The 11,648-nt window shown below is 49.3% G+C and overlaps 1 protein-coding gene across 1 annotated transcript in view; it reads left to right on the top strand.

The window, feature by feature from the left end:
• The window catches only part of SKI (SKI proto-oncogene), a 96,903-nt gene extending 86,756 nt beyond the window's left edge, over nt 1–10,147 (top strand). The window contains exons 2-7 of the mRNA XM_009871859.1: nt 1,807–1,932; nt 2,410–2,525; nt 4,032–4,306; nt 4,910–5,211; nt 6,788–7,018; nt 9,959–10,147. Coding sequence (XP_009870161.1) covers nt 1,807–1,932; nt 2,410–2,525; nt 4,032–4,306; nt 4,910–5,211; nt 6,788–7,018; nt 9,959–10,147 — 1,239 coding nt within the window. The remainder of the gene's footprint in view (nt 1–1,806; nt 1,933–2,409; nt 2,526–4,031; nt 4,307–4,909; nt 5,212–6,787; nt 7,019–9,958) is intronic.
• Nucleotides 10,148–11,648: the final 1,501 nt, after the last annotated feature.

The following is an 11,648-nucleotide window of genomic DNA, read 5'->3' as shown; positions in this document are numbered from 1 at the left end:
ATTCCGATCCCCCCTTCCCTCCCCACCCTCCGCCCCGAGCTCCCCTCCCCACACAGCTCACCATCCCCAGTGGACAGGGCTGGGAGCAGCAGTTCCTTGCCAAATACCTTTCGAATGCTGTCACTAATTCTGCGCAGGCAGCATCTCTGAAAGCAAACCCAAATCTCTTCCAATGCGTTGTCCTGCGTTTTCTACGCAAAGCGTTCAGAAGTGCCTTTGCTTAGTGGGGTGGATGGGAGGGACCGTGCCACGGCCGCTGCAGGAGCCGGCCCCAGGGACGCCTGAAGCTGTGCCCAAAGAATCTTCTGCAAATCCACCGAAGCTGACGTGGGCTAATTTTGTCCCTGGGGTTACACATACACACACGCGTGTCATTCTTCTTCATCTGCTCCGTATGGAAAGCTGCCCCGAGCGCCAGGGAACGTTTTGCTGAAACCTCCAGGCTTGGTTCGGTGGGTTGGAGCAGCAGCAAGTGGTGGGAGAGTCCCCGGCCGGAGCCGTGGTTCCTCGCTGCTCCCGTGAAAGTCGGAGACTCTTCACGAGCACGAGGTCATCCTTCCCTCCTAACAAAGGGATGCGCCAGGGGCCAGCGTTGCTCTGCTTACGTCGTTGTTGCGTTTGCCTGGAAGTCGGCCGGGAGCCCGGGAAAGCGAGTTTTGACAGTTGTGCTTTTGGTTCCTCAGGTAAAGTCATTTAGATCCCAGTTGTCTGAAGCGCGTAATTGTTTGGAGAAGCGGTCTCTAAGTTCCCAGGTTACTGACGTTCGCAGCACGAGGCACTGGAATGCAGACCTGCACTGGGGGCAGTGCAGGCTCTCAGAACGTTGCCGTGCCCGTCTTTTCCAGACACACCTGTATAAATACTTGTTTGCCCACAAAAGTCACGGTGAGGTGTAAGGATGAAAAAATGCAATGCAAATGGGAGTGACTGCCAGCTCTTGCAGCCTGGGCCTGCCACCGTCCTTAGAACCAGGGTGAATGGGAGTAGGGAAGGGTAGACAGTCTGGAATTAAAAAAAACAACACAAAGAAAAGAAAGAAGAAGGAATAGAAGCCACAGTGGTGCGTTTCTCTCAGGATTTCTAGCCGTGATGCAGCATGAGGTCCAGAACCTTCTCCCTCCTTGCTGATGGACGTGTTTGTACTGGCCACGCTTCCAGCTGGTATCCCCAGGGCACCAGTTAAACCAGTAGTTACCAATTTTTTTGCAAGCCACGCTGGGACTATAGGAATTTTATTCCTTCGCAGTGTTGAAGGAAAGGGGTTTTGCTTGCCAAAGGGCTTTCTTATGCTTGAGGATGATTTATGGGCCAAGCTGAGCCACTTGTGGAAAAGGCAAAGCAGCTCTTGGCAGCACCCCCAGAATCCACTGCAGCTGTGGGGTAGTGAAGTCATCGGCATAACAACCACTGCAAACAGAATAACAAAGTCTGTTCTGTTCTCGTTTAAAATAATCTTTCCAGTTCAGCAACCACATTAAACCTTACCTTTCTGCACACAAAAATAATAAAAGGCCGACGGTTCTCTGCGACACGGTGTGAGCGTCTCGCTTGCGTTACTGCCTATCGCTCTCGCAGCATCTCCACTTGATCGAAGTATTTGATGTAATGAAGCCACATCATGCCATAGTTTGTCTCTGCCCCTTGTTTTCACTCCTTTGTTTGTCCTTAGGTTTAAGAAAACCAGAAAAAATCTCAACGTTTCTTTCTTTTAAATACAAACTTTTGGTTTGCCTTATAACCTGTTTGTAGGCCGATTGCAAAATGAGTAATTCTGTCTTTGATTTTTCCTGCCTGTCTTTGTTTCAGGTCTCTTCAGATCCTCCTGCTTCCAAAAAGCCCAAAATAGATGACTCCGCTTCCCAATCTCCAGCTTCGACCGAGAAGGAAAAACAGTCCAGCTGGTTACGGTCCTTATCCAGTTCATCTAATAAGGTGATTGCTGAGTATTTTGTATTCAAAGGAGAGATTGAATTAGCGTTTAGCATCCCTCTACTGAAACCAGAAGAGACAGGAAGAACTTGCCCAGGTTTTCTAAATTAATAACATTTCCCTCCTTCCCCTAGTAAGCACTGAGCTGTGTAGTCCTCCCAGCTTGCTTGCTGTCTTCCAGCGCTCGCTGACCTCGATTGCGACAGTGAAGTAGGCAATTCCTTCATGCCTTTGAGGCACAGGAATCCTGCACCACTCAGGAGCCTTTTGAGGTCCCTGCACAGCACGTACAACGTTTTGCCAAAGGGGAAACGTGTGAGGTTTTACGCTAGTGCGCTGCACCTCTTCCAGTGGGGTCCGCTAAGTAAGCAGGGGAGTAGTTTTAGAGGTAACAGTGTGTGCACTGAAACACATCACGAGCAGATTTGTTGTTTAAAAGATTGTTCATATTTACATGTTTTTCTTCCCCCTCCTTCGCAGAGTATTGGCTGTGTCCATCCACGTCAGCGCCTCTCGGCTTTCCGGCCCTGGTCCCCTGCTGTATCGGCCAACGAGAAAGAGCTCTCGACCCATCTGCCCGCGCTGATCCGAGACAGGTAAGGAGACACGAACGCAAGGGAGAAAGGGGTTTGCAGCTCTGAAGCTGTATCTGACAGCCAGTTGCTCGACGCTTTTCCCTCGCATGGGTAGCTGGTGGCTCGGTAATTCGGTCGGTCAGTCCGCTGGTGCCAGGTTAAAAGCATTTGCAGCTGCAGCCTTCTAATTTGCAGAAGGGAAGCAAAAAAAAAAAAAAGTATTGATAATTTGTGCATTCATTACGTAGGTTTTTTTGGGTGAAACGTGCCCTAGAAGTCTGAAATGAAATGAACTTAGGATCCTTTTGGGTACAGGCATCAGAAGTTGCCAGGCTTCCCTGTTTAAAGGGAGATGGAGTTACTCTCCTGGGCCAGGGACCAGGCAGCTCTTGCCATCCCCGTGGAGCTCCTCGGCCTCTAAGAGCCGTCAGAAAGCTGATGCTGAGGCTGGACTCTGCTCATTCAGCCGGTACGAGAATGAGTCACCGCCCAGAATGGGTGGGACTGCTGGTGTCACAGTTAGAACGGAAAGTGTCGGGGCAGTTACGTGTTCCTTTGCCAGGCTGCAGCTCCTCAGTCTGAAAAATTTTCGTGCCAGATTTCTGCCCAAGGGTAATGATTCCTTTGGAAAGTTTGACCAAAGTGACCAGGTGTCTTTAGAGAGTGTTGCGAAGAACATATTTTGCTGCGTTTATGAACAAGTTTCTTAGAAGCTGTGAGGTCTGATATAAAAAAACCAAAACAGCCTACCGGCATATCCTTGCTTTTAAATTAAGTGGGGAGAGAAGGGCTGAAGGGGTGCAAATACGCTCGTGATATCCCTCTGAGAAATTTGGCCCATTTGTGTCTTGGAAAAAATCCACCTTTGACAGATTCTGGAGAAATTTTAATGCAAAGCTGAGGATACTTCCTGTGGTGGATGCTGAACTGAAGTTGCAAAGACAATCTTTGCGATGTTTTTTGCAGACTTCTCTGCGTCTGACGTCTCAATATTACTGTCCTTTACCAGAGGTTGGTGGGGTTTTTTAGCTGTGGTCGTGCAGACACGCACGCAGATGTGCGCTCTGCCAAAACCTTAAAGATGCACCAGAAGATGCTTTTTGCACTCCCGTGGCCTTTCCTAAGGAAGTGCCCTTTCCAAGTTCACAGAACATTGGCACATAGAAGTGAAACTGTGCGGCTGCGTAAAACAATCATGCACGAAGATCATGAGGAGACATCATGGTAATTTTTAGACTCTGGGAGATCTCATCTCTTTGGTGACGTTAGGATACGTGGCACTTTGAGTACGATCCCGTCTGAACTGGACGGGGGTGAGCCGTATCAATCATCTCCGCGTTTAAGGGAGTGCGAAACGCTGAGCGAATACCGAGGCAGGTTCTGTGCTGGGGTAACCAGTGGGGCTTCACTGGCATTCCAGGAAGTGTGGCACAGTTACAGTTTCAGTGTGGCACAGGGATGGGGAAGCACTTCAAAGCCCAGAATATGACTGTTTTCTCCTTCCTTTTCCCTCCCCCTCTAAACCAGTTTCTACTCCTACAAAAGCTTCGAGAATGCCGTGGCCCCCAACGTGGCCCTGGCACCTCCAGCCCAGCAGAAAATCGTGAGCAACCCGCCGTGTGCCACGGTCGTGTCTCGGAGCAGCGAGCCGCTGAGCTCCCCTGCCCAGCCGCGGAAACGAAAACTGGCTGCAGAGAACACGGCTGTCCCCGAGGCTGCAGCCACTGCTGCGGCCACTGCTCCTGCCCCTGAGGAGGATAAGGAATCAGAAGCAGAAATTGAAGTAGAAACCAGGGAAGAATGTAAGTGACGGTTGGATCTGCCTCTGTTTTGTTTTCTTTGCCACAGGAGTTAGCTGTTCAGCTTGTGTGGTGTTAACTATCTCAACAGGATGTAAAACAACCGTAAGTAATAATGAAAGCCAAGAACGGAACATAAGTTGGGGGTGTTTTCCTGGGAGAGGAACGTGCACCAACAAAAAGGAGCCCCTGAACTGCAGGTGTCCACTGCGGTGGGGTCTGTCATTAAAAGCACGTGTGCTGGTGCACAGCGTTCTGATCTTGGGCCCCTCGGCGAAAGACGAAGGAAGACCCTGGTGGCACCTCCTTAATGTCACTTGGCTACTTCTGCTGCTGCCCTTGGTGTGTTCAGTCCGTACTCGGTGCCTGCAGTTCATGCACAAAGACGACATTTTACCCACTGAAAACAGCAGGATCGTATAGGTTTCCCTGAAGAAACCTGTTTCCGTCGTGTTTCCAGTATTACAGTAGAAAAGGAGTTTTTTCTTTCTTCTGTTGTTTTCCTTGAATGTTGAGCATCTCCTCTGTACAAAAGGGCCTTGGCATATTTGAGTTATCTTAGTTTTAGACGGTTTTGTATTAATTCTCAACGTTTCTGTTTTTCAGTCACCTCCTCGTTATCCTCGCTCTCCTCCCCATCCTTCACTTCATCCAGCTCTGCGAAGGACATGAGCTCGCCGGGGATGCAAGCCCCCGTCCCAGTCAGCAGCTCCTACGAGGTCGCACCACATCCTGACTCGCACAGCAGCGGGCTGGAAGCTGAGCTGGAGCACCTAAGGCAGGCCCTGGACAGCGGCCTGGATACAAAGGAAGCCAAAGAAAAATTCCTCCACGAAGTTGTTAAAATGAGGGTGAAGCAGGAAGAGAAGCTAAACGCGGCCTTGCAAGCCAAGCGCAGTCTGCATCAGGTAAGGTTGGAAACCGGCTTTCTCCTACCGCTGGCCAAAAATGCTCCTGGGGCTACAACCCGTGAGGTGGTCTCGCGTGAAGAAGAGTTGCCTCAGTTTTCCTGAGTGGTGTGAGAGGCAGCGCAGGGAGCCGGTTCCTCTGGCAGGAGGCTGCCTCGTTGTGCGTGAGCTGCGGGTCCCGCTCCCGCAGAAGGAGGCTCAGAGCTGTCTGTTCAGCTGAACTGCTTGTTCTCTGTCACCTTGAGCAAAGTGCTTTGGTCCCTTGTGCTTCAGTAAATATATGTCTTATTTTATGTATTTAAAAGTAAATATTTGTAAGTAATACGTATTTAAAGCTAATTTTGAAATGACTAAGTACACAGCGTGTACTTGAAGTAGAGCAAGGATTACATGAAGTAGTTGATGAAGCAGAATTGAGTGTTGGAGGCGTTAAATCAAGCAACATGTCAGAGCGAGCGGGGACACGGGATCCGGCCGGCGTTTTCCTTGTGGGCAGCTCCGGGTTTCCAGTTCCACGGACGGAGAACGTCCGCGTGCGCGCGCTTCCAGCGGCAAGGCCGAGCTAACAATGGCCTGGCTGGGAAGTGAGATTGTCGAAAGAGTGAATTTCCCATGACCCGACGGCAGCGTTACTTAACAAAAACACGTTGCTGAGAGGGTTTGATTCTGACAGAGAGGAAATGCTGCTTCTAGGGGGAAAAAAGAATTGAAGTTTAGTTTCTGATTTAACCATTTAGGAGCCACATTTTTGTGCTTGTGATGAACATGTCTTTTAGCCGCAGCTTTCTGACAAATTACGAGTTTCTTCCTTTGTGCCTTTAGGTTCCTTATCATTAGCGCTTCCATTAATGGTGCTCTCTGGGATTTGAGATTTCAAGGTAGCGGCTCTGGGACAGGGAGGGCGGCAGTCTCCAGAGCAAAGCCTGGTTTCGATTTAGCGGAAGGTTTTAGCCTGGAGTTTTCCAGATGTTGTGACAGAGCAGGCCAGGGGCTGGCTGCCAAGAGACTCAGGGCTACGCACCAGTTACCTGAGGCAAAACAAAACTGCCGAGAGTTAGACAGAAGACGTGCAATATGGTTGCCTGAAGTGCGTTTTGGGGGGCTTGGTAAAATGGGACTGCTCACTGATTTCTTCCGTGAACTTCCCTGTTCAGCTCTGCTGTACACAAAGGGCATTCACGAGCTGCGTTTGTCACGGCGCTCGTGTCTGCAGCGTCTTCACTTGGTTGGTTTGAAACTTGGAGCTAGTGCAGAGCACATTGCTCGTAGTTCTCTCCAACTGCAGTTCATCTTTATTCAGTCACAGATGGTCACAGCTATTTTGCTTGACAAAGCAAAATGTGGCTGTAGCGTGTAGCTTTTTATTATCCAAGAATTCAGGGTATCTTGAGCGTAGGATCTCAGGTTGATTTAAAGGAGAAGAGCTTGAACAAAGTTCAGAATGAGGTTTTGACATGGTCATAACCAACAGAAGGTGGGAATTTAGCTCGGATCGCTTCCTTCAGAGCTTGGTTGCCCTGCAGTGCTTTTGTCCCTGCTCCTCGGGTCCCACACGGTGACCGCTTTTGTGTTCTAGGAGCTGGAGTTCCTCAGAGTGGCGAAGAAAGAGAAACTGAGAGAAGCAACAGAGGCAAAGCGCAACTTAAGGAAAGAGATTGAGCGTCTCAGAGCTGAGAATGAGAAGAAAATGAAGGAAGCCAACGAGTCTCGGATACGACTGAAGAGGGAGCTGGAGCAAGCCCGGCAGATCCGGGTGTGCGACAAGGGCTGTGAAGCGGGACGGCTCCGGGCCAAGTACTCAGCCCAGGTAAGGCCCAACCGCGGGAAGCCGGGCTCGTGGCCGCGGTCACGATTTGTGCTGTTTCAGGGTTAGTTCAGGCGTCTGTCTGTCTGTCCGTAACCACCAGCTCCCCTCTGTACGTCTCTGCCCCCACCGTGTCATTGACAACCCCAGCGGGAGTGCAGGGCGGCACCAGCACCTGCGCTTCGACAGCCTCTGTCAGCCCTGCAGTTCGACCGGGAACTGAGCACGTTTGTCACCATTTAGAGAGGAGTAAAACAAGCGCTCGACGGCATTTCAGTCCCACTAAGACTCTGTTGGCAATGCCAAAGCGTCGGGATCCGTTTCAGTGCTGTAAATGGTGGGCAGAGACACTTCGGTTAATAGTACTATTTGTTGAAGATTAGCCTCGACCTACAGGAACTGTTTAAGACCGGAGAAGAAACCAAGGGCCATGAATAAGGAAACGGCGGCGCTGGGGAGGAGCGATGTTTGCAGCTGTAAAGCACGAGAAGAGCAAACTGTCGGGTCTACGAAAAGACTCCCAGTTTGATCTCAGGGAAAGTTCTAGGAATGCGGGAACATGTTGTTACAAGCAACATGTAAGCTTTAAGCTTTCGACCTAAAATCTCTCCCCGCCCTCTCCACATCAGATTCTCTTGTAATAAAAGCTCTTGAAGTTTATTTAAACGAGCCAGAGCCAAGCGAACCAAGAGCTCAGGCTGCACATCCCCGAGTCGCCCTGTTATCAAGCGTCAGCAAGAGAAATGGGGCAGACTTCCCTAAAGTTAAACTCTTACAGCAGAGAGAGATCACTTACAGGCAAATGGCACAAAGGTGTCACAGATCTGCACGATGACCTCACGTGCTGTAACAGACCTGAATTAATGGTAAAGGAAACTCTTCTGGAGCATGTTTACTGCAGCGACTTTTTTGACACACCTGCCTCACGCCTCTGTGGGTACCTAAAGCACAAACTGCAAATATTTGGTGTGGTCACTTTAAGGGAGTGAGGGGAAAGGGAAAGAAAAAGCAACAGCAATCAGAAATTCTTCTAAGCCCAGGCTCTCAATAACGGGAAGGGGAGTGGTGCTGGTACCGCTCTGAGCCGCGGCTGAGCAGGAGCCCAGCGGCAGGAAATGATGTGGGCTTCCTCCCCGCGTCGCAGGATGTCTCGCTGATAAGAGGTGTCCAGACTAAACACGACCAGCTCCGAGCTGCTGCGCTGGGCGTTACCGCAGCTGACTTCCACTTGAGGGGAGGAACAGAAGCAAGGCAACAGCAAGTGCAGATAAAAGCAAACGCCAGCGGTGCCAGACAGCGCTTGGCAAATCTGCAGGTGGCCCCTCCCTCACTTGGTGATAAGCATGAAAGTTCTTGACCGTGCTGCTTCTCAGTCTCCTAATGTGTTCCCTCCTTGGGAGGGAATAAATGACGTTTCCCAGTATGAAAGGCTAGATCCCCCTTAAAAAGAATTTGAGGAGCCAAATATTCTGCAGGTTTCTCCTTTTTAACTGGCACATTTGCAGGAGGACCTGCAGCCCCCGTGGCTGCTCCCGCCCAGCGCGGGGCTGCGGCAGAGGATGTGCGTGAAGCCGCAGCTGCGGCAAAGCTGCGTTAGCGCCGCGCTGCGCAAAACCCCACACGGCGACGGAGGGCTCAGGGGCTGGAATCGCTGCTGCGTTTAGCGACTGCTGCCGAAATCTCTGTGTGGCACTTAACAAAAACATGCTTTCGGTAACTTCGAAGTCTGAATTTTACAAGATGTCAATATGACTTAAGTTCTTAAGTCACATAAGAAATTTTAAAATACAGCTTTATTAAACCCTTTTATCTTTCATTTGGAGCGTGCAGAGGAAGGTTGTTGCTTACATTGTGTTTATCCCGTTATTTTTGAGGAAACCACGATTCTCTAGACAAGCTTAGTCTGAGAGAAATAGCATTAGGCAGGCACGAGCGGAAGACAACAAATTGAGGTGTGTAAATGTCTTTGTGTGAGCTTAAAGTATTAGATGTGTAATACCTATTGCGTATCAGTGTGGTTTATGCCTTGCTATTTTTTCTTACCTTACTACTGCAATCCAAATATGGGTGGGGTGGTGGGTTCAGCCTTCATTTTACCCCAACAGTCCTCCTTTCCTTTGTTAAATAGCAAACTTTGATAACTGCTACTCTTACTAGTTTCTGGCCTACAACAGCCTAGTTCAAACTGTGTGATTTTTCTACTGTTCACACCTTTAGGGTGGATACTTGGGTCTTCTCTCTGCCTTTGGTATCACTAAGTAGAATAAATATTGCAGCTGATGACGGAGGCCTTTGGGCAGAGGGAAGCCGTCCGTGCGCCCGGCCGTACGCTGGCAGCAGCCTGTCTCACATCCGTGTCCACCATCCCCTTGCCCTCTACGCTCGGTCCCCACAGCCTCCGTGCCCCTCCTGCCTCCTTACGCTGTCCCGTACATTTTGTGGGAAGGATCTACGGTTGCTTTTGTTGGGTATTAACCCACAGCTGCGGCCAGGGCCTTTCACGTGGGCAACGGGGTGTGGGTCTGGTCACACCTAGTAATAACCCTTGTGAAAAGAGGGGAAAGTAAATGACGTGGGCAAACGTAGCTGGTCCGCCTGAAGAACTAATGGCAGCAGTTTAACAAGAACCGCGAGCAGAGCTCTTGTGCACTGAGGCGCTCGGCTGGTCTGGGTTTTACCCTCCTTTCTGGACCTCAGGCCACCAGGACTGTGTCAGAGTTTCAAAGCCGGACGGTTCCCGCAGTGCGCTTCCATGACTGTACCACACCACACGGAAAAAAGGAGGGAAAAGGGAATTCCTTCTGCACCTCAACGTTGATAATCTTGTGTCTGAAAGTACCCGGCTTCATTGCTCTTCTCGCTTTGTGTTAAAGTCCACAAAAATCACACAGGGACTGAAATATTCAGATGGTTGATTTTGTTTCTCCGTGTGCTTCTCTCCAGATCGAGGACCTGCAGGTTAAGCTCCAGCACGCCGAGGCTGACCGGGAGCAGCTCCGAGCTGACCTGATGCATGAAAGGGAGGCTCGAGAACACTTGGAAAAAGTAGTCAAGGAACTTCAGGAACAGCTGTGGCCTAAGGCGAGCAGTCAGCCCAGCAGCGACAACACGACGAGCAACCTCGAGAACTGAAGCTCCCCGGCACCGCCTGACGTGCGCGCGCACACACACACACACACACACACACAGAGCGACGACGTGCACAGTAAGGGCGGGTGTGTGGGGACGTGTGTAAGTGCATGTGTGAGCAGTTGGGTCTTGGCACACCGATCTATGAATATGGATTCTTATTAGTTGGAAGGCAAACGTTACTCTTTATAACAGAAGCACTGAATTACGCCTCTTTTTTTCTCCAATCCATATAGCACAACATCTTACTGTGCCTATAAAACACAAAGTGTTTATAAACAAAATACTTCTAAGTCCACAGCAAATTTTCTACTGGCAAACTCCAAGCAAGCAGCATCGTCCAGCTAAAATCTGAGTCAAAGGCAAGCGTGGCAGTGGTTTTATGTTGCCCTTCTGCCTGTTGGAACATTTTGGAATTTAAAAACAAACTTTTCTTATAAGCTATTTAAAATAATTCATTACACAGACTTGGTATTAAAAAAATTAACAAGATTTTTTTATAATGAACCTGTAAAAGCAAAACAAAAAACCACCTTCGATGCACAATTTTTAATGACTTGTTATAGGCTTTGGGATTCTTAACGCAGAAGCCCTCTGGTGATGATGCCATTTCACGAGCAGTTTTCCAGCCATCAAGGAAGCCATCACAGTTTTAATCCTGTCACGTGGTTGTATGAGAATTTCGGAGTGCTTTTCAAAGTTGATTTTTTTCCTTAAAAAGTTATCATTTCCTGCCCTGGACACAAGGAGAAGGGAAGATGTGGGACTGTCGGGGGAGGAGAAGAGAAGAGGTTGTGCTTCAGACCCACAGACCCAGCCTTCCCGACGCCGGTGCTGGGAGCCGCCGTCTGCTGGAGACATGGCTTCGCCGACTGACGTGTCCAACAGACTCCTTCGTCCGAGAGCACTTCAGCTTCGGGAAAAGGAAGGGGATGGATGAGCGGTTAAGGCGGTTGAGAGACAAAGCAGAAGGCGCGCGTCTTGAAGTCATTCGGAAATCTTTGCTTCAGCTTTCCGTTTCCTGGAGAACTCACCGTCGTTGCACCATCTTACCATAAATTCAGTATTTACCTGCTTTGATTATGAACTGTCAGTCAGGATTTCTGTGCCCAAGGAGAGTGCGACATCACATCGGATACTGCAGAAAAGAAAAACAACATTTTTTGCTGCTGTGAATAAGCCTACATCTTCTTTTAAAACAAAAACCAACTCTTTTTCTTTATAAAAAGAGAAATTACTTTAATTTTGGGATCCAAGCCGCAGCCCTGGAATAAAAATGCAGCAATGCCATCACTTTGTCTTAGTGTTGGAGGTGTCGTTGTCGTCTTTTTTTTTTTTTAAACTGCACTTTGTCAGAATCTTACTCTGCATTTTATTCCATGTTTCTAAAGTTTACAAGTTGAGCATTCTAGAGTCTGCCCTGCCTAACAGATGTGAAACATCACCAACCCCATTCTCCACCACGCGACACTTTGCATCGTCACTTCTGTTTATGCAAAAGGCG

Source organism: Apaloderma vittatum, unplaced genomic scaffold, assembly GCF_000703405.1.
Source record: "Apaloderma vittatum isolate BGI_N311 unplaced genomic scaffold, ASM70340v1 scaffold25606, whole genome shotgun sequence".
Taxonomy (NCBI): domain Eukaryota; kingdom Metazoa; phylum Chordata; class Aves; order Trogoniformes; family Trogonidae; genus Apaloderma; species Apaloderma vittatum.
Note: the sequence above shows the minus strand (reverse complement) of the source record. Positions and strands in the feature narration are given on the sequence as shown.